We start from the raw sequence: 18,717 nt of genomic DNA, 5'->3' as shown, positions 1-18,717 counted from the left end.
CTGCCTTTCCTCATTCCTGTCCAGGTGAGTCACCGCTTGCAAAGCGGCAGCTGCAGGGAGAGAGGGCAGCCCTGCACTGCTGAGCACCCTAATAACCTGCTGGCACCGGGGTGGAAAAACACGTGTTTGTGGGTGGCTGCCCTGACCCGTTAACCCCAGGTTTTCCTATTAAAACCAGGCCTGGAAGCTGCAGCTCCGTGTAAACACATCGGTGGGTTCTCAGCGAGGTGCACGCGTGGTGGAGCTGGGTCCCTGCCCCGCTCCTGCCAGTGCCTGGCATTGCCCTGTGTGCTCCCCTCTGCAAAGCTCCCTGAAACCCGCAGAGCTTACTGCCTAACAGCTGGATATAACCATAAAAACCTCAAGGAAAATGTAATCTTTCATTAAAAAGAACATTTGCAGCAAAGGCAGGGAAGGTGCCGGGGCCACCCATCCTAGCACAATGGGATGCTTCTTCCCACTCCCACCTGGAGATTTCATCGGGGACCATTTGCCTTATTTATGTGCTTGCAAAAAGCTGGGTTTATTCCCTCCAAAAGGACAGCCCTGAATCCCATCAGGATTTTTTGGAGAGACTAAATTCACTCCGTCCACACCAAGTTTTTTGGGGCTAGCTTCTCCCTATGTGGGCACATACAATTAACCCTCTGGCCAAAAGGTGCTGTGCTCAGGGTTGCGGATCTAGACCCCAGCTGTGCTGCTGACAAAAGCCAGAACTGGATAAAATATCATTAAGAGTAAAAAGGGTTGCTTTATCTTTAGCCTGGGGGAGCTTTCAGCTGTTAGATGAGAACGGAGAAACTTTTTTACCCCTAGATAAAGGCCAGAAAGGGACATCCAACCTTCCGTTCTTCAACAGCTTTGTTTCAACGACTAACAGCTGTAAATTCTCAGTAATTTGCATTTTAGCTAAAGCACCTACTTAAAAAAGATGCCCAACTGCTCAGGAACATCTGGAGATGAAGAACCTTCGGCTTCCCATGGGAATTATTAGCTCCCTGGTTAACCGCTGTCATTTTGCGAAGAGATGATGTCTGATGTTCTCTGATTTTCGCCGGTGTGGCTTCGCCTCCCGGTCCCTGCGGGCACGGCGGGTGCGGGCAGGATGCTCTGCGGTCCTGCTGGCTCTGGGCCACGCCGCTTGGAGTCCAGCAGAGCGACGGCAGGCGGCCCCGTGGGAACGGGAAAGGGCTTTGGGATCGCGGCTCGGACCTGCTGCCAGCCCCGCTGCCGGTCCCGATGGCCCTTAAATGGGACTGAGACTTCGTAGCCTGAAGCTTGAGGCTTTTTTGGTTGTAGAAGCATTGGCTAGGAGGTGTGCAGTGCTTATCTCACCTTTAGTATAGAAAAGGATCCATGGTTTGATTGTTTCTTTTGGGGGTTGTAGGAAACGTGTGCATAAAGCTGTCCCTGTGTTGGCAGCGTTTCCTCTGCAGGACTGGACTTTTTTGTTGGCAGGAGGGTGAGCAACCCCAGTGCTGTCCCATCCCAATGTTTTGTGTCAATAGAAACACCCCAGGAGGCAAAATAAATATTTAAATAAACATTTTAGCCAGAGCCTGGCTGCCCATAACTTCACCTGGTTGGGACTTGGGCAGCCAAAAGCCTGGTCCCCACCTCGTCTTCTCCTTGACCGATCCCACACCTTTGCAATGTGATATCAGAAATATCTCCTGCTCAGCGAGGACGCAGATCCCGTCCCCTGAGAGCAAATTGTTTAGTCTGACTCGGAGGCAGACAAATAAAAGCTGTAGGATCTGCAAGCAAGGAACCCTTTGCTCCTGGCCGGGGAGCAGCCTTGCGATAATGTGGATGCGGCGAGCCCATGCCAGCTGCTTGTGGCACGGAGGCTCCGGGCTGGAAGGGAAGGAGGAGAAATTGGTTTCAGAGAGAGGAAGGAAGAGCCTTTCAGCAAGTATTTGGTCCTGGCCAGCACTGGCACTGTCATTACTTATCCCCCTTGCAGTGATCGCTACCAGCTGGCCGGAGCTCCACGCCTGGGCGATGCTGGGGGTGGAAGGGGGAGTCCACAGCAGCCCTGAGTCATGCCTTTGGCTCCTTCCTCGAATCACATAGTTTCCTGCTTAACTGCTTCGTGACTGAACCGAGGTCGGGCTCAGACCTGTTTCCAAAATTTCAGCTCTGCAAAGAAGGTCAGGAGTGCAGATTTCGCTCCCTAACCAAACACACAAATGCGTGCGCTTGTAGGTTTGCGAATTCAGGCATGAAAACAGCCGGTTCCCCTGCTCCTGGAGCATCCCAGCTTCGTGCAAGAAGGCAAAAAGTAATTAGGCAGCCCTTGAGCATGTTAATGTCGCAGATCTGAGGTTCAGTCTGGTAAGCATGAAATGCTGCAAATTAAAAACAGTAATGAATTTTAACACTGCCCCGAGAACATCCTTCTCCCTCCCCCCTTGCTTTTGATTATTCTGCAGGGTTTGTAAAAGATCCTGAGCAGTATCTTTTATCATTTAGCTTGGCTTTTCCTTTGCAGCTCAAATCTGTTTCCACCCTGTCGGCCAAGGGGGGCAGTCACCCCGAGGCGGGACAGCAGGGCAAGGAGTCAGCCCTCTTCTCCCAAGTGAATTTGGGTGGCAGGAAAGCTGGGGATCCTTGGCCACGAGGGCTAGGATATGGGGACGGACATCTCCCAGGGCTTCTCACGGAAGTCAGCACTGCAAGGGTCCTTGGAAAACACAGCTCCAAGCTGCGGTTGCAGAGCAATTTTATGGAAGAGCAGCCAAGTGCCAGCCCTTGGCCACGGGACAGGCTGCGGAGCGGCGTCCAGCATCACCTGCATCAAACCCGCAGCTCCTGCCTTAACTCGAGCGTGGCTCTCCGAAAGCCACCAGACCTCCTTCTGCTGCAGGCTCTCTTTCTAAATCTCACAAGTTCTTCCTGCACAGCATCTCATGGAAATGTCCTTTCCAAGGGCAGCATCCTTCCCTCCCAGACCGAAGTTTTCATGCAGAAGGTGGCTGCCAACCATCCCCTCCTGGGGCTGCTGCTTTGCTTGTGTCTTTCTACAGCTGTGAGTGCTGTCACTGCCAAAGTCCTGCCTGGTTGTCACTCAAAAGGAGCTCATTCATTGTTGGGATGTCCCCAGGGAGGTCATGTTTTCTCCTGTCTCATCCCCTTCTTCTTCTGGAGACCTGGAAGCTAACTTGTGTCCTGGCCCTCTTAGCAGCCTGGGTGTAGGTTTTGTCTTCTGCGTGCATTCCCTGGCTGCTCAGTGAGGCTGTCTGCTCTTCTGAAAGAGTAAATCTGGTGTACTATTGAGCTCTTGATACTGGGCCATTTATTTTAAGGCTTTTCTAAGGGCAGGTGATGCATCTGGGTCTCTTTGTAGCACCTGGGAACCTGTCCTGAAAGCAAGGAGAAACTCCCATCAGCATCACTAGGAGCCCTTTAACCACAGCACCCCACTGCTCTGCTGGGCTGCAATCAAAGGCTTTTGTGTGAATTAATGCCTTTTTTTAACCAACCCCATGCAGCCAAGTCCTAGCCTTGGTCTCCAAATACAGCAGGTCATGCAGTGCACCAGAGGCAGAGCTGGGACTCCTCTCCCTGTCTTTGGCCCATAAAATAAGATGTTATAAACTACAAAATCCCAAATCCATAGTCCTGTAGGATCGTCACTAAATGCTCGCTATGTCTGCATCAGGGTAGGTGGGCCGTTGGCTGGGTGGGAAAGCACCACCAGCTGCTTTAGCATCCACTCCTCAGTAGCAGGGAACCACCACTAAGGGGGATATTTGGGGTTCACTTAGGCCATGGATGATGAGCACTTGTGCTGCTAATTAGGCTGATAAATAATTAAAACCTATGCTTTGCTCTTTGGCTTCGCAGAGGTGAAGTGGTTTTGTCTTGCCCAGGCGAGAGGAGGCTGGCTGGGTGAGGGATGCTCTCAGAGGATTTCTCTGATCAGCAAGGGCATTGGTTTAGGCTCACTAATTGTCATGGTTTCAACAGGACTTCCCATTTTGAGGAGAAAGACAGCTCATTCATGGATAAATATGGTGTACCGATAGGGAAGTAGCTTTGGAAGGAGGTCTGTGATTTAGCAGAGGGGAGCAACGGAGAGGTCCCCCTTCCCTTGGGCCTGCTGCGGGGCCAAGGTGACTTGACCTGTGGGGTGGACGGATGAAAACAGGAGCAAAGGGGTTGGTACCCAATGACCAAGCCACAGGGATGTTGGGGTGATGATGGAGAGGAGCTGCTCTCTCTCAGAGGCATTTGGGCCATGTTTTCCTGCTGTCTTCTGGATTGCTAGATTCATCTCTCTGCCCTAGAAGCTAGACGCTTGTCAAGACAGAATAATTAATCCAAAAACACATGGTACGCTGCCAAGAGGCTGTTTTTAATTAAAAACAGACCCGATCAAATCTACTGAGAAACTGGCGTCTCTGATGGAACTGTGAATTGTGTGTGTGTGTAATTGGGGGCTACATGGCGGGGGCAGAAGGTGATTCTTGAAGCACTGGCTCTGCACTCATTGCTGCTTTTCGAGCAGATACATGACCATTGCTTGATGGCAACAGAGGGATGTTTCCTGAAGTCTTTGAAGGGTACAACCAGGATTCTAAAAGTTTGATATTAACATTGAAGTTCCCTCTGCATAACAGTGGGCTGAGAATGGGATCCGTGTTGGCAAAGTCCAGGGTAGGTGTTCAGCCACCATAAAACATGCTCATATCCAGCTCGCTGGGGACGTCTCCTTCAACAGCCCCACAGGATGCATTTTTCCCAAATAGGTTATCACTTAACTAACAGGCAGGTTGTCATCTCCTTTGGTGGTGGTGGTGTTTTGGTGGTGTTTGGCCAGCTCTGGGGGAAGTGGGAGTCCCATATCCGGTAAGGTGCACTTGGTCTTAGCCATCACTTTTTGGTCTCCAGCCACGACTTTTTGGTCCAGGTGTTGCGGAGTAGGAGTGTGTGTCCCTGGCCAGACCCTACACATCTCACTCTCACTCTGCTTGTCCTCCCAGGGCCGCTGGGGAAGGATGTTTTCCTCGGTGAAGCCGTACGAGAACCAGCGCTACACCTCCCTGAAGAAGGAGTGCCTGCGGCGGAAGCAGCTCTTTGAGGACCCTCTCTTCCCCGCCAACGATGACTCGCTCTTCTACAAGTCAAGGATCCAGGGCATCCAGTGGAAGCGGCCAAAAGTAAGTGTGCCTGTCCCCTTGTCCCATAACGCTGCCTTCCGCCACCCCTGCTCTCAGGGACTCCCCAAAACTCAACCTTCACCAAGGGTTCCCCACCAAGCACAGTGCTAAGCCCCAGCCATGATGTCCTATCCCCAGCAAGGTTTATTTGCCCAGGCTCAGCAGCATGAGCGTCTTTGAGCAGACCTGTAGCACCCAGCACCAGTCTGTTCTGCCCCCAGTGAGCCCCAGGAGCAAAGGAGTCTTCTTGGCTTTTCTGTGACTCAGTTTCCCCATGCATAAAACAGAGAGATGCTTTGCAGCCTGACTGCCGGATGATGCTGTGAAGGCTGGTGGCTCTGGCAGAGCAATGAAGTGTCTTTGAATATTTTTCCTCAGCCAAGAAATGGGAAAGAAAATAGTCTATGGGTAAGAGAGGTGTTTTAGGGGTCTTTGGGAGGTGGGATTTGGGGGCTGAGTATAATGATGATGAGTCCTCACTCCAGCCTTGACCTAGTGGTGAGCTGCTCAGCTTAACTCTTCGTCTGGCAGTGCCAAAATTCTGGAGGGGAAAGGGATGTGCAGGTCTGGACCCACAGTGACAATTGTAGGGGCAGGGTCTTAATCCATCCCTTCTCTCCTGAGCAAAACCATGCCACTGCTGCTCACGCAGGGCCCACGTCCGTCTGTGTGTCCTCTGCAAAAGGTCTTCCGTGTGTCCTTGCTGCTGGGGGGAGTCCAGCGAAGGGCCACAGAAATGATGAAGGACTGGAGCAGCTCTCCTAGGAGGAGAGCTGGGACCCTATAGCCTAGAGAAGAGAAGGCTCAGGGAGGATGTTATCAATGTGTATAAATATCTGCAAGGCCGGAGCCAGGCTCTGCTCAGGGGTGCCCGGGGCCAGGCCCAGAGGCCCCGGGCCCAGCCTGGAGCCCAGGAGGTGCCCTCTGCCCCTCAGGAAGCACTGCTGGGCTGGGCGGGTGCCGGAGCCCTGGCACAGGCTGCCCAGAGAGGGGCTGGGGGCTCCTCCTTGGGGATCTCCAGCAGCCGCCTGGACGTGGGGCTGGGCCCCCTGCTCGGGGTGGCCCTGCTGGAGCAGGGCTGCCACCACAGGGACCCGCAGCTGCCCGACACCACCAGCCACGCGGGGTCCTGGGATCTGCTGAGAGGTGACCATGAGGCCACTTCTCCAACTACCATGAAGTAGGGGACCCAGGAGTTGCTACAACTGTGTCTGAGGAGAGGCCGTATTGCAGCACCTGACACACCTGGTTCCCCTTCCTTGCCTGCGGCCTCGCTGCTCATTTTTGCTTGCGGACATCTCATGGTGGCAGGGCCGCCCGATGAGCTGTTGACCTCCTCGCCCCCGCAGCAGCCCGAAATATCAGCTGGCCTTCCACGAGACAGTGCCGTGTCTGTCTGAGTGAGGGCAGTCACATGGCGGGGGGACAAAAAGGCTTTGTGTGACAGGAGGAGCTGGCTTCTTTTGTTTGGCAGGCCAGGCTGAGCCCCCAGGCAGGCTCCTTGTAGAAGAACTTGCTTCCCTCTGCTCTGCCCTGGGCTCTTCCACTCCAGCTCTGCCTGGACATGGGGTTTCTGCAAGGTTCTGTGTGCATTTTAGCTTATTCCCCTGGAAAGATGCTCTGTGCACAGCTGCCTTCTGAAGATAGGGCCACCATGATTTGGTCTCATGGAGACAACATGGAATCACAGAAGCATTCGGGTTGGAAAAGATCTCTAAGACCATCTCATCGAGCCTTTAATCTAGTCCTAAAGTCTACCAGTAACCCATGCTACTAAGTTCTACATCTACACATTTCTTGACTCCAGGGATGGTGACTCGGAATGAATCAGGAAATCGTCTTGCAGGTAACAAGAGATAGCAGATGGGTGATGCCCAAGACTTTCTAAACAACTTTCTTTGGGACTAAAGGGTAGGGAAATATTTGACACTCACCCTTGCTGGCTTGCATTCACAACTGTTAATTCAGCCCCACATCTTCTCACACGTTAATTCCACCCCACGTCTGATGGCAGAGGGCTGGGTGTTGGTGTAGGTGGCCAGAGGACGTTTGCTCATCTTGTGCCGAGCATCTGTGTCTCAGAGCTTGCTGCTGGAGCCACGGATGTCTGTGGATATTCAGGATTTATCATGCACAGACTTGCTGGTGCTTCTTTTTAGGGAGAATGGAGACCTTTTCTGAATGGGTGGCCCAACTCTTCTCCCCCTGGTTTTCTGGCTATCAGCTCACTTGCAGCTCTTGGTGGCCAGGCTCTTAGCACCCTTGGTGAGGGAGACGTGAGCTCAGCCAGCAAGGTATGAGGCAGTGGTGCCTCCTTCATTGCCTTTGCACCAGATGAAGGGAATTTCACAAAAAAAGTTTGAAGCCCACACTGAGAAATCTCAATGTCTCCTTGATGTCTTTGTCTGGCAGGATCAGAACAGACTAGCTGCCCTGACCACAAAGTTGGCATTAAAAAATAAAGAATTTGGGCTCACATCTGCTCTGGCTACTGCTGAAGTTTCCAGAAGCCTCTTTCTCTAAAGCACTTCTCCAGTTTTTTCCTTGCAGTTGTCCATGTAGGGAAAAGTGACTGAGTTTTGTGGGGAGAAGAACTGCTTTGTGCCAAGCAATGCAAAGTGACGTTCCTAATTACTGGTCCCAATTCTGCCCGAATTCATACTGCTTTGTAAAGGAGACAGCCCAGCAAAAGGGGCCAGCATCTTCTGTATGAAGGCAAACTCAATGTGTCTGGGTGTCAGGGATCCTGATACTGATCTTGCTGCTTTGCGGGACAACTGGGAGAAGGTGTAAGAAACTGCACAAATGCCACGGCAAAAAATCCCACTTTGCTCTGAAACAACTTGACACCCACTGTAATGGGTCTTGCTGCCTGCCCAGCATGAAGGGAGGGTTGGAAGGGACTGGGTAGAGCCCTCACAAAGAAACCGATGGGTTTCTCCAATTCAGTGCAGCATTTAGTAGGGTCCAAAATGTCCACGAAGCTCAAATTGACTGCCTTGCTTGTGCAGTGATTGCGCAGAATGGTTATTAAGCACCAAAAAGTCCTTCCAGTATCCTCTTTCTATTGCAACCAGCAAATCCTTCCTTGGGCAATCCTTTTTTTATTCTTATTTAGAAAACAAGCAGAGTACTTTGGAGACTTCCTGACCCAGAAATGGAGTCCAGCAGTCGCTGGGACGCTGCCTGCAGGCAGGGGATGCTGTGTGTGCACCTCTGTTATCTCCCAGGGCCGTGGCCATGGTTTGTTTTGGAGAGTTTCGGCTACAGCTGTACGACAAAGCGCAGGAGCTCACCATGCCCCGGGCTTTGCTGTGAAAGCAGAGTGGGTGGAGAGTGGGAACAAAAAGCGTAAGCTGTTAAAAAACAACTGTTTGCTTTCGCAGAAAGGGTGGTACTTACAATCCGTGCAGAAAAGCGCTACGCAGGAGCCACGGTTTTCACTCCTGTGTGAAAAGTAACTACTGAACTCGCTGGGAATCAGCTTTGACAGGGGCAGGATCTCATTCCCATGTATTTAGACGGCGCTCGTAGGGATCTCAACAGCCCATTGTGTGTGCATGTGCCTTCCTTCCCAGCACCCAGACCCGCCCTCATCCTTTCTGCTCCTCCGTCTGCTCCCGAAGCCTGGGGCTGCTTTGGCCAAAAAAAAGCAATCCCTGCACTGCTCTTCCTCTCGCGTGGGGCTCTCGTGGGCAGGGGAAAATGGGGAGGTTTTGCTGGAGCAGCTGGTGAATAGCCCGTCCAGATCGGGCTGAGATTTGCTTCCATTTCCTCCCACATCTGGCCTTGCAGAGTTTCCTGGAAGGGGTTCAGCCTGCTTCTCCCCAGCGGGGCATCCTCCCTCCCTCCCTGCTCCCCCTGGCCTCCAGCCCTGCTCAGGACGCCAGCTCTGTGCACAGCTGGGAGAGCCTCGAGTCAGGCTTTGGCTTCAGACATCTTCGTCTTCCAGCACAGAAATTAGCCAGAAAGCTAATTGCTCGAGTGTGGAGGGGAAAAGGAAGGTGTACCGGGGAGGGGATCCCAAAGAGCTCTGATTTTGTGCAGCCATTTAAAAATGGGACTGACTGCTCGTTGCTGAGCCAAAGCTGATGTTGGAGCTGGCTAGGGCAGCATCAGGGGTTCCTTTTTTATTTTTATTTTTTATTTTTTGGCAGAAAACTTGGCTGTTGCATTAGAAATCTAACTCCCTGGTTTGGGCTGAGCACAGATCCCAGTGCTTACAGCTCCTCCTCCCCCTGCTCTGAAGGCGAGGGAGATGTCTGTAATTCGGGCATGTGGTGCCCGATTTGAGTTTTGCACTCCTCGTTTGAGACATGGATGCTGCAGTGCAGAACAGGAGCAGCCGTTTGTCTGTGCATCCAGTGAGATAAATCGGGTTTTTGGGAGCCAGGGAAACTGCCAGCCTCTGCTCCCTGGGCACTGACATCGGGGTATGTGGGAATGGCACAGAGCTGCGCCAGGGGAGGCTCAACCTGGACATCAGGAAAAGTTTCTTTACCGTGAGGGTGCTCAAACACTGGCACAGGCTCTTGCTAAACTGCAATACTATTGAGCACAGGCAATATCATTTGGAGGGGAAAAGCTGAGAGTCAGGTTAATTTGGGGGGGTTCAGGTGTTTTGGGAAGGGTTGCGTGCAGCTGGAGCTCGGACAGCGGCAGGGCCGGGGCATTTTCAGTCCTGCTTTGGCACTGGGGAGAGATGCTCTCATTCACAGCCCTTTTTTATTCTTACGTTTTTTTTTCCAGCCAGACAAGAGAAATCTTGTTTTATAAATTAGGAAACAACCATTTTTTCAGTAGCTACTTCTGTGTCAGTCTGGTGTATATCTTGCCTGACTTGTGTATAGGGCTTTTGTCTGTTTTATCCATTGTCTCCTGATTTCAATGCTACTGCGTTTGGATGAGGAGGAGATGCTGCAGGAGGGAAGAGCATCGCTCAGATCCCCTTCTTCCCTGCGTTATTAAGTACTTAGCTCCTTTCTGCTGCTGAGTGAGGGTTACACAATGCGTCCCTGCGGGCTTTTCCTGAAATGGGAAAGGAGTCAATGAACTAATTCACTAAAAGCAGGAGAGGCACTTGCCTGCCCGCAAGTTTCTGCATTAAAAGGTCTTTCCCCCAGCGTACAGCACAGGCTGGGAAGCTGGCAAAAGCACAAGGGTGGTGATAAGGGGAAGGCAGGGGTTAAGCTCTTGCAGTGCTTCACTCCAAGAGCTCACCCGAAGTGGTGGCTTGGGGTGCATGGAGGCCACTAAAAGGCAATGCTCAGAGCACGAACCCTCTGGCCCCCTGTATCCCTCTGGGTCCCTCTCCAGCCAGAAATACTAACCCCAGGCACCAGTGCTCAAAGGACGTCTCTGCTCAGCTTTCTGCAGCTTTACAGTCTGTCTCATTCGGTTTCGGTCCTGCCTGAAGGATGGTGGGGATGCTCACTGCCACTGGGCAGATGAAGGGACCGTCTCCTCTCACTGGGAGTCTGTCATCTGTCTGCAGTCCATCAGGGGAGCCGGAGTCCTTCCAGATCTTTGCGCTTCTCAGCTTAGGGATTTATGAGCTGCTCGCCTGTTCATTTATCTGCTGCGTGTTGTAAAGCCAGGAGCTGCTTGCCAGTCTGGTTGCTCCTCGCCAGCAAAAGGTTTGGTCACCTTTTAATGCAATCTCTGCGCTTACCTCCTTTTTTTAAGCTGTAAGTCAGCGCCGTTCACTGATTCCGCCGAGGCAGGCTGAGATCATTTTTGCTGTTATTTATGATGAAGAGCTCTCAGTTCTCACCGAACTCGATGCTGACCCTGGACCCGTTCCAGCAGATCTCACCACATCCTCCCGCGGTGCCGGGCTCTGCACAAACACGCTCCCCCTCTCCGCCCCCGTGCTAAGCTGCCCGGCATGGGCAGCGCTCGATAAGAAAGCAGCCAGCGAGTCTGCTCCTTCCTCGGCCTCAGAAGGACACAGTCATAAACGCAAAAACGACGGTAAAATCAGTAGATTAGATTCATCGCCTGCATTTTAATGCGATTGCATGCCTGCAGAAGCTAGACGTTATCGTAGCTGTGATGGAGAAGAGGACGGTAGCAGAGGGTGGCACGGAAAGGAGCCCTGGGGATCTGCTGCCCTCTCTGAGCTCCCCGGGAGGGAATGGTGCAAATCCTCGCAGATTTGGTTCTGGGGAGCACGAAAGGCATGCTCGGTCTGTGGAGTAGGTACGGAGCTGGCTGTGCCCTGGGTAATCCCAAGCTTTTTATCTCGGTGCAAGCTCGGAGGTGCTGCCCTGCTGGTGAGCCATGGGAGAAGGGGACCTTGTTTGCTGAGCCCTCGAGGCCTCATCCAGCCTGGTTTCTGGTGGTTGGAGGCAGCTAAGGCAGGTGGCTCTCCTTGCAAGAGGACAGGGAGATTTTCTGGGGAGGTTTTGTAGCTAAACACCGTCCTGGAGCACCAGGGTGTGGAGGAGCATGACTGTTCCCACCCAGCCTGCCTCCGCCAGCATCACGAGCCCTTCTAGGCGACAGCTTCAGTGCAGATGCCAATTCATCTCCCCTTCGTCCTCCTCCCAGCTTCCATCCATGCATGAAACACCTCAAATTAACAGCCCTCGGTGCCTTGCTGGCGGCTGATAAGGCAGCTTCAGAGCTGGATGCCAGAGTTCATCTCGATTGTGTGTTTCCAAAGCCAGGCAGATGCTAAGGGAAAGCAAAGCCACTCGGCACTGATGCTGTGCTCTGAGGACAACCCTTGCCCCATTGCTGTCCTCCTCGAGGGTAATTCGGTGCTCACAGCCTCTCCACAAGCTGCTGATGCTCCTCTGAGCATCCTCAGAGGAAATGGGGCTTCAGGGAGCTCCATCTCCAGGTCCTGCTGACCCAAGTGCCTTTCACTGAAGCCCTTGCAAAGTAGCTTGGTCCAGCGCAGTGCTGCCTCTTGCAGAAGGAAAATAAAACACTGGGTGCGGCAAAACTGACATCAGCAGCTGCCGTAAGTGATTAAAGAAAGAAACAAATAAAAGGAAGCATGGGAGGGAGGATGAAACCCCGCAGCTGGAGCAGAGAAGGAGCCGTTTCCTTGGTCTGGCAGAAGCCAGAGGGACCTGCAGGCAATGTGCCGGCTGAATTTCTGCACAGCGAGAGGTCACGGGACTTCCTCGAATGAACTTCCCATTGAACTAAAGCAGAGCCGCTTCCTCTGAGCACCAGCCAGTTTTATTTAAAGCACTTCCAGGAGAGGAAAATACACCACAGCTCGGGGTCGCTTGGTGTAAAGGCCAGTCCCCACCTCTGGGATTCAATCTGTGAGTGTGAGAAGTGGGTTGGCTCCAGCAGACACCCCCTGGGTCTTGTGTGTGCTGAGAAAATCACGCTTCTGCATTTCCGTTCTGTTTTAATTCACGGAAACCCTGTAATGCATCTATGGTCGGTGCAGAGGGATACATAAGCCTGTGAAGACGCAGGTACAAACCCTCTCTCCATCATCTCTCCTTCTTGCCTTGCTCAGTGTACCCTGGACTCTTGGATCCAGGAGCATCGAGGGGTTGACCAGGGATGAAAAAAAGCATCTAGCATCTGTCTCTGTCAACACCCCAGGGCAAGGGCTTGTCCTTTCCTTGCTGCCAAAGGACTGACGCCGTCTGACTGATTTGTGCAGAGGACTGAGGTCTCCAAGTCGTCCCTTTTTAAAATAAAACCCCAATGCAATTTGACAGTAAGTGGCACAGCACCGTTTCTGCTCTGATATACATTATTTATCACAGAGACTCTGCAAACGCTGCCCCAGAGCCCTGCAAGGATTAAAACAGTGAAATGTCTAGTGCAGGGAGGCTTGGTTGGGTGGAATTTTTGTCCTAAGTGAAGGTACCAAGCACAAGGCAGTCCTTTAGACCCGTGTGAAACACTGTCACGGGGGGGTGGGCTGCTTGGGATGGAGCTGCCCACCCATTCCCACGCCCATCCTTCCCCACCTGCATTCTGGCGCACCACCACATGCAGTTTTGGGGCTTGGTGCCTGATCTCCGCCAAACGAAGCGTCTCATATCTCCATATTTCTGGGTCTTTGGCAAGACCGATGGAGTTACACCAGAATTACTGATGGAAAATGTAAACAGATGGGAGAAACCAGCTAAAAGTCTAACCACAGGCAGGATCAGCTTGTTTACAGCCCATGTAAACCTTGGCGTGAGGCTGGGTGGAGGCTCATCCATCACCAGGAGAGCTTGGCCAAGATCTTGTCTTGGAGCTGCAGATGGTGTACTCATATCGCTTCGAAGTCTCATCTGGAAATGCTTTGGATTGTCTGCACTGGGAATATCGAGCAGCTCGGGAGGAAAACCCTGATGTTGCTGAGCAGCAAGGTTTGCAGGGGTTTGCTGGGGTTTGGCAGCCCTGTGAACTCTCCTAGTTTCATGACCTGGCTGTGGCCTCACAGGAAGGTCTCTGCTGAGTCACTTGGGTCATTAAACGCAGTCTGTGTTTCTGGAGGATGGCTTTCACATAAAGCAGGTTTCTGTGTTTGCAGAGCTACACCCAGAGGATGAATAACCAGAATAGGTGTGGGCTAGAAATCACTTCTTTAAATAGCTTAAACTCGCGATAACCTCTTCGTCATCATCGCCTTGATTAGTGATTAATTTGGACTGTGGTGGGATCAAGCCCTGCTCTTGGATCAAGGTGTAAAAATGACACAGCCACAAACCACGGGGCAGTTCCTAGCCCTGGGACGGTGTGGCCCAAGCAGGCGTGGGAGGTGTCCCTGCTGAAATGTAGCTAAGAGGTTTTGATCTGAGATACACACGGCGGAGGGCGGAGGTAATTTTCCTTTGCAGCTTTGGGTTCTCTCTTTTTCCATCTCTTGGCTCTTAAGGTAATTAAAATTAAAAAAAAAAAAAACTGCATGATTTAAATTGTGTTTTAGAAATTGGGTTTCTGTGAGCGCCTACAACTGGGATTCAGGCAGGACAGGGTTGGGCAGACACATGTGCCAAACAAGAATTGTGTCCCTTGGAGGCAGAAATGGTGCAGCTGAGCTCGCCCCAGGATTTCACAATAGCTTTGGAACAAGTGGGCCTTTTTGGATCGTTCTTCCCCAGATCTTGTGTTTTCTCACAGCAAAGCTTGCTTGAATTGCTTCGTTCCTCCCACCAGCATGTCCCACCACTGTGTCCTTCATGGTGGGAACCGATGCTGCTCTGGGACTTGAAACCAAGAGGGACCAAGAGGGAGCCAGAGGGATGAAGAAGGACCAAGAGGGACCAAGAGGGATCTCTTCTGCCTCTGGCCAGAGAAACCTGGGCCACATCATCTCACTGCTCTGAGCATCCCACTCCCCAGGGAGGCATGTGGGGACTTTCCTACTGAGCTCTGAAGATCTTCTTGGTGTCTCCACCACCAGACACATGGGAACAGCTCGCTGTTAGGCAGTCTGGGGAGGGCTGTGTCTGAGGGAATGGAAATGCCAAAAGCAGGGCTGGGGTGGCCTTTGCATCAGCCGTGGCTGGGTGGAGACCAAAGAAGCCCTGGACTGAGTAATGGTGAGGCTTCCCAAGAGCACGTCCCTGGAGAGCACGGGTGGCAGGAATAGGAGCAGGATCAGGAATAGGATCAGAGCATGCAGCACTTGTTTCTGTCTCCTTCCCATCACTGAGCTCCTTCTCCATCTCCAGCTTCTCCCGGGAGGTGCAGAGCTCTCACGGCACATCGCGTCTCTCTGCATCTCCTTGCTTCAACAGAGATCTCCTTGCTGCGTTTGTACTTTGGATCCTGGGAAAAACAAACACCGGCGAGCCCCACCAGGGCTGTTAAACCTGCAAACTGACCTTTCGCTCCTGTTTGAAACCCTTTCTGTCGCCAAAACAGAAGGCTTGGAGCAGAGGTGCATGGGCAGAGTCGTGGGGCTGGTGGGGAGCGCGGTGTTTTGGTGCCTCCCTTCGCAAGCACGTCCCTGTTTGCTGCGGGTGCTCCCTTCCTGTGGGGTGGGAGCTGATAACAGATGCAATAACATACAGGTTGGGGAACTCCCAGGGGATTAGGGATGTCTGACTGAAGCAGTGCAAACCGCCCCCGAGCAGTTTTACAGGGTGTAAATATCGCCAACTGTGGTGCGCGTGAAGCTGAGCCATTGAGGAAAAGATAATCCCTACGAAAACAAAGACTCGTGGGGCTCTAAACTCACCCCATTCCCTTTCCTGGTGCCAGTCTTGTTAAACAGTGTCGCTGCCCTCTTGCCAAACCGCATCCCAGGGTAGGTGCCCGAAGGGAACCAAAAGGACCTCTGTGTCAGCCGCCCGCTGTGCTGGGATGGCTGCGGGAGCGGCGCTCGTGGCACAAGGTCCCTTTGGTTCCCCATCACCCGGGAGGGGGAAGCACAGCCACGTTAATAGATTATCCTGCTGATTTTGCAAGTCTGAGTGAAAGCATTGTTCCCGACGCAGCCAGCCTCTTGCGCCCCGGCCCTGCAATGCAATTAGGCTAGGCTGCTCCTTGCAAAATCTCGTTAGCAAAAACCCATCCTGGCGTGCAGCAGATGTTGCATCTCACGTGGTTGTCATCCATCCCCCTCCCCCCCCCCCCAGCTTTTTTCCCTCCCTGCAGCTGGCTTGACATGCTCCAGATCCCCAGTGAGCCTAAAGCTCAGAAATCTGCACCAGGAAGCATTTATAATAAGACAGTCGCCAATTATAAAACCAATTAGAGGGCGATTTGCTCACTGCTGCCCTTTTTGTGGGATTGGACTAGCTGGAGACAGGAATGATATTTTCTGGTTTAATTGCAGTCAGAAAGAAAACGTGTTTTGGGGGAAATAGTACTTAAAGGGAGAGCAGAGGAAAAAGCCACGTGCTTTTTGGTGGGAGGCAAAATTACACCACCAAATGCAAGATAAGTGCAATGATCAGATCTTGATTCCCCCCCCACCCCTCCCCGCCCAAGGGATTTCAGTAACCCAAAGCCAGAGGGAGCAAACTGGCCCGGATCCATCCTGGCCTCCCATAAGCCAGCCCTGCTACCTCTGCGACCAGCCTGACATCGAGAGGGACCTCAAAGCCCTCTCCAGCCCCCATCTCTGCTGTCCACCTCTGCCCCATGTCCCCTGTAGGAGGAAGGACGTGGGCAGGAGGATGTGAATCATGAGGAACTGGAGTTACTAAGTTCATCCCTCCCTGTGTTATCTGTCTATACCTTTCTACAGGTCCACAGGACCGTCTGCACCACCCTTCTCCAAGTTATATTTCATTGCCTGGAGCTCAGCAGCCATTTCAGCAGCCACTTTTAGGGAGGGCACATAGCCCGGACAGCGCCTGGGTTCCCTTGGGATGCTCCAGACCAGGCTGTCCTTAGGGGTGAAGATGTGAGGATGGCTCTCATGGCCCAAGTGGAGTCGAGAGCAATAAATCAAAGCCCTCCCACAGGACCATCTTGTGGCTGCCACAGCTTTGGGGTGGCTGATGCCTGAGCCCCAAAGTCCCCAGGGTGTGCGCGGGGGGTGTGCTGCCCTGTTTTTTTCAGTGTCCCGGTGCTGGGAGGGTGACATGACCCCGTGTTTGCTTTTGGGAGAAGCCCCCGCCTGTGTAAATGTTATTGCTCACCTGGTTTCTGTCTCCTGCGAGGAAGGGAGGGGATGAAAGCAAGGTGGTGACCTTCTGTGGTCAGAGCATCCCTGCCCCTCTCCTCCCTCTGCACACACAAACGCCAGGCCCTGTAATTTCACCTATCTGCAGGACAAGCCCTTTATCTCTTTCCGCTCCATCGGCAGGAAAAGGGAAGCAAAGTTCAATGCCTGCCCTGTTTTGTTTTTTTTTGACCCAGTTCCTGCTGGTCCCCATGAGTCACGGGCTACATGGTCATGACCAGGGCCGTGTGTTGTGAGTGGGACCTCCGCAGCTTCTCTGGGAACTGAAAAACCCAGGTAATTTAATGCTGGGAAGCTCCAGTTTGAGGGATTTAGGAAACCTCAGGAGTTCTTCTGGGGTAGGCTGAGCCATGGATGAGTCTTATCCTGGTGGGGGCAGCTCCACAGCATTAAAGCAAGCTGATGATGAGGGGTCTGGAGCACCTGAGGCAAGAGGAGAGGCTGAGACAGGTGGGACCCTCCAGCCTGGAGAAGAGAAGTCTCAGGGAGACCTTCTCAATGTGCCTAAATATCCCTGAGGGTCCTCAGACCTGGTGCCCCTGCCCCCTAAGGACCTCTGAGAGCTGATCTCAGACACCCCCACCACCATCAGGCAGGGCAGAGGCATCCCCTGCTGCTGGCTGCTTCCTCGGTGGTACAAAACAGGATAACTCCTGTTAATCCTGATACTAAACACCACCACTCCTCTCCCACCCCTCTCTGCATTCAGAGATGCTGAAAAATAAAGTGCAGGTGCCTCTTGGCTGAGCTGCTGTCAGACTGCCTCCCTCTAGTGCTTATCCCAACCTCCTGCAACTCTGCAGCCTGGAGGGAACCAGCCCTTGGGTGTGATCCTGTCCAGTTTGTGTCCGGATGAAGCTTGAATTATTTTTAAGGTGTGCGGTGCTGGCTGGGTGAGGTGGGAACAGCAGGAGGTGCTTACAAAGCACCAGATCCTCCCTCTGAGGAACAGGGGCAATGCGAGTCCTCATGTGCAAAGGCTGGGGGAACTGGAGTTACTTTGGGTGTAGCTAACCTGAAAAAAATGGAGAAAGAAGGAAAATGAGTTTTTCCTCTCCCCCCTTCAAATTAGATAGAGTAACAAAGTGGGAAAGTTTCTGCCAGTTTTCTTTTCCCCGTCCGCTCCCAGCCCCCAGCTGAACATCGCTTTCCAAACCGGGTTGATGAAGTGGCACCACACCGGTTTTGGTGGTAGGACGAGGATTTAATCCTTCTGTTCCAGCCACAAAGCTTTCGGATCACCACGTTTTCTCCATCTGCAGGAGGGCAGACCTCCTGGGGGAGGACACTTGGTTTTTGGGACCCGTGGCTAAGCCCACCGTCTGCGTTGAGCTTCTCTGGGTGAACTGCTTGGGTTGGGCCTTGTAACTCTTCCTCTAAACGCTTGGCTCTTCCCTAGTCCTGCAGGGGTTCATTTTTGGGTGGATCCCCAAGCCCTAGTGTTTGAGACCGTGGCTGTGGGTGATGCTCTCGGCTCCCAGTGCCTTCCACCAGAAAGTCCCTGGAGCAAAGTGAGAGGGAGAAAAGCCTGGACATCAGCTGCTGGAGGGCTTGCAGGAACAACAATCGGTCTTACAAAAGGAGATGGGTCACTGGGGCTGCAGTGATGTGAAAATGTACCATTATCTGCCGGGATAATTATAGCAGAGCTGTGCTGATGCTGGAACAGAACAACCAGCCCGGGGAGGGGGTCTGGTGCCATGCCCGTGTCCTGCGGAGAGCACGAGGTCCTCTGCCAGGAAGCCTTGCTCTGTATTCCCCCGTCCCCTCACTTACCCGGTGTTTTTCTCCTGTCTCGCAGGAAATCTGCGACGATCCCCGTCTCTTTGTGGACGGGATCAGCTCCCACGACTTACACCAGGGCCAGGTCGGAAACTGCTGGTTCGTGGCTGCCTGCTCCTCCCTGGCGTCCCGCGAGTCTCTGTGGCAGAAGGTAAGCGG

General features: G+C 52.8%; 1 protein-coding gene across 1 annotated transcript in view; it reads left to right on the top strand.

Moving 5' to 3' along the window:
- CAPN5 (calpain 5) overlaps positions 1 to 18,717 on the top strand; it is a 46,601-nt gene that overhangs the window by 6,255 nt on the left and 21,629 nt on the right. The window contains exons 2-3 of the mRNA XM_080576367.1: positions 4,989 to 5,165; positions 18,578 to 18,709. Coding sequence (XP_080432493.1) covers positions 5,004 to 5,165; positions 18,578 to 18,709 — 294 coding nt within the window. The 5' untranslated portion in view covers positions 4,989 to 5,003. The remainder of the gene's footprint in view (positions 1 to 4,988; positions 5,166 to 18,577; positions 18,710 to 18,717) is intronic.

This window comes from Anser brachyrhynchus (genome assembly GCF_964034855.1).
Source record: "Anser brachyrhynchus genome assembly, chromosome: 1".
Lineage (NCBI taxonomy): Eukaryota > Metazoa > Chordata > Aves > Anseriformes > Anatidae > Anser > Anser brachyrhynchus.
This window is presented reverse-complemented; position numbering and strand designations above follow the sequence as displayed.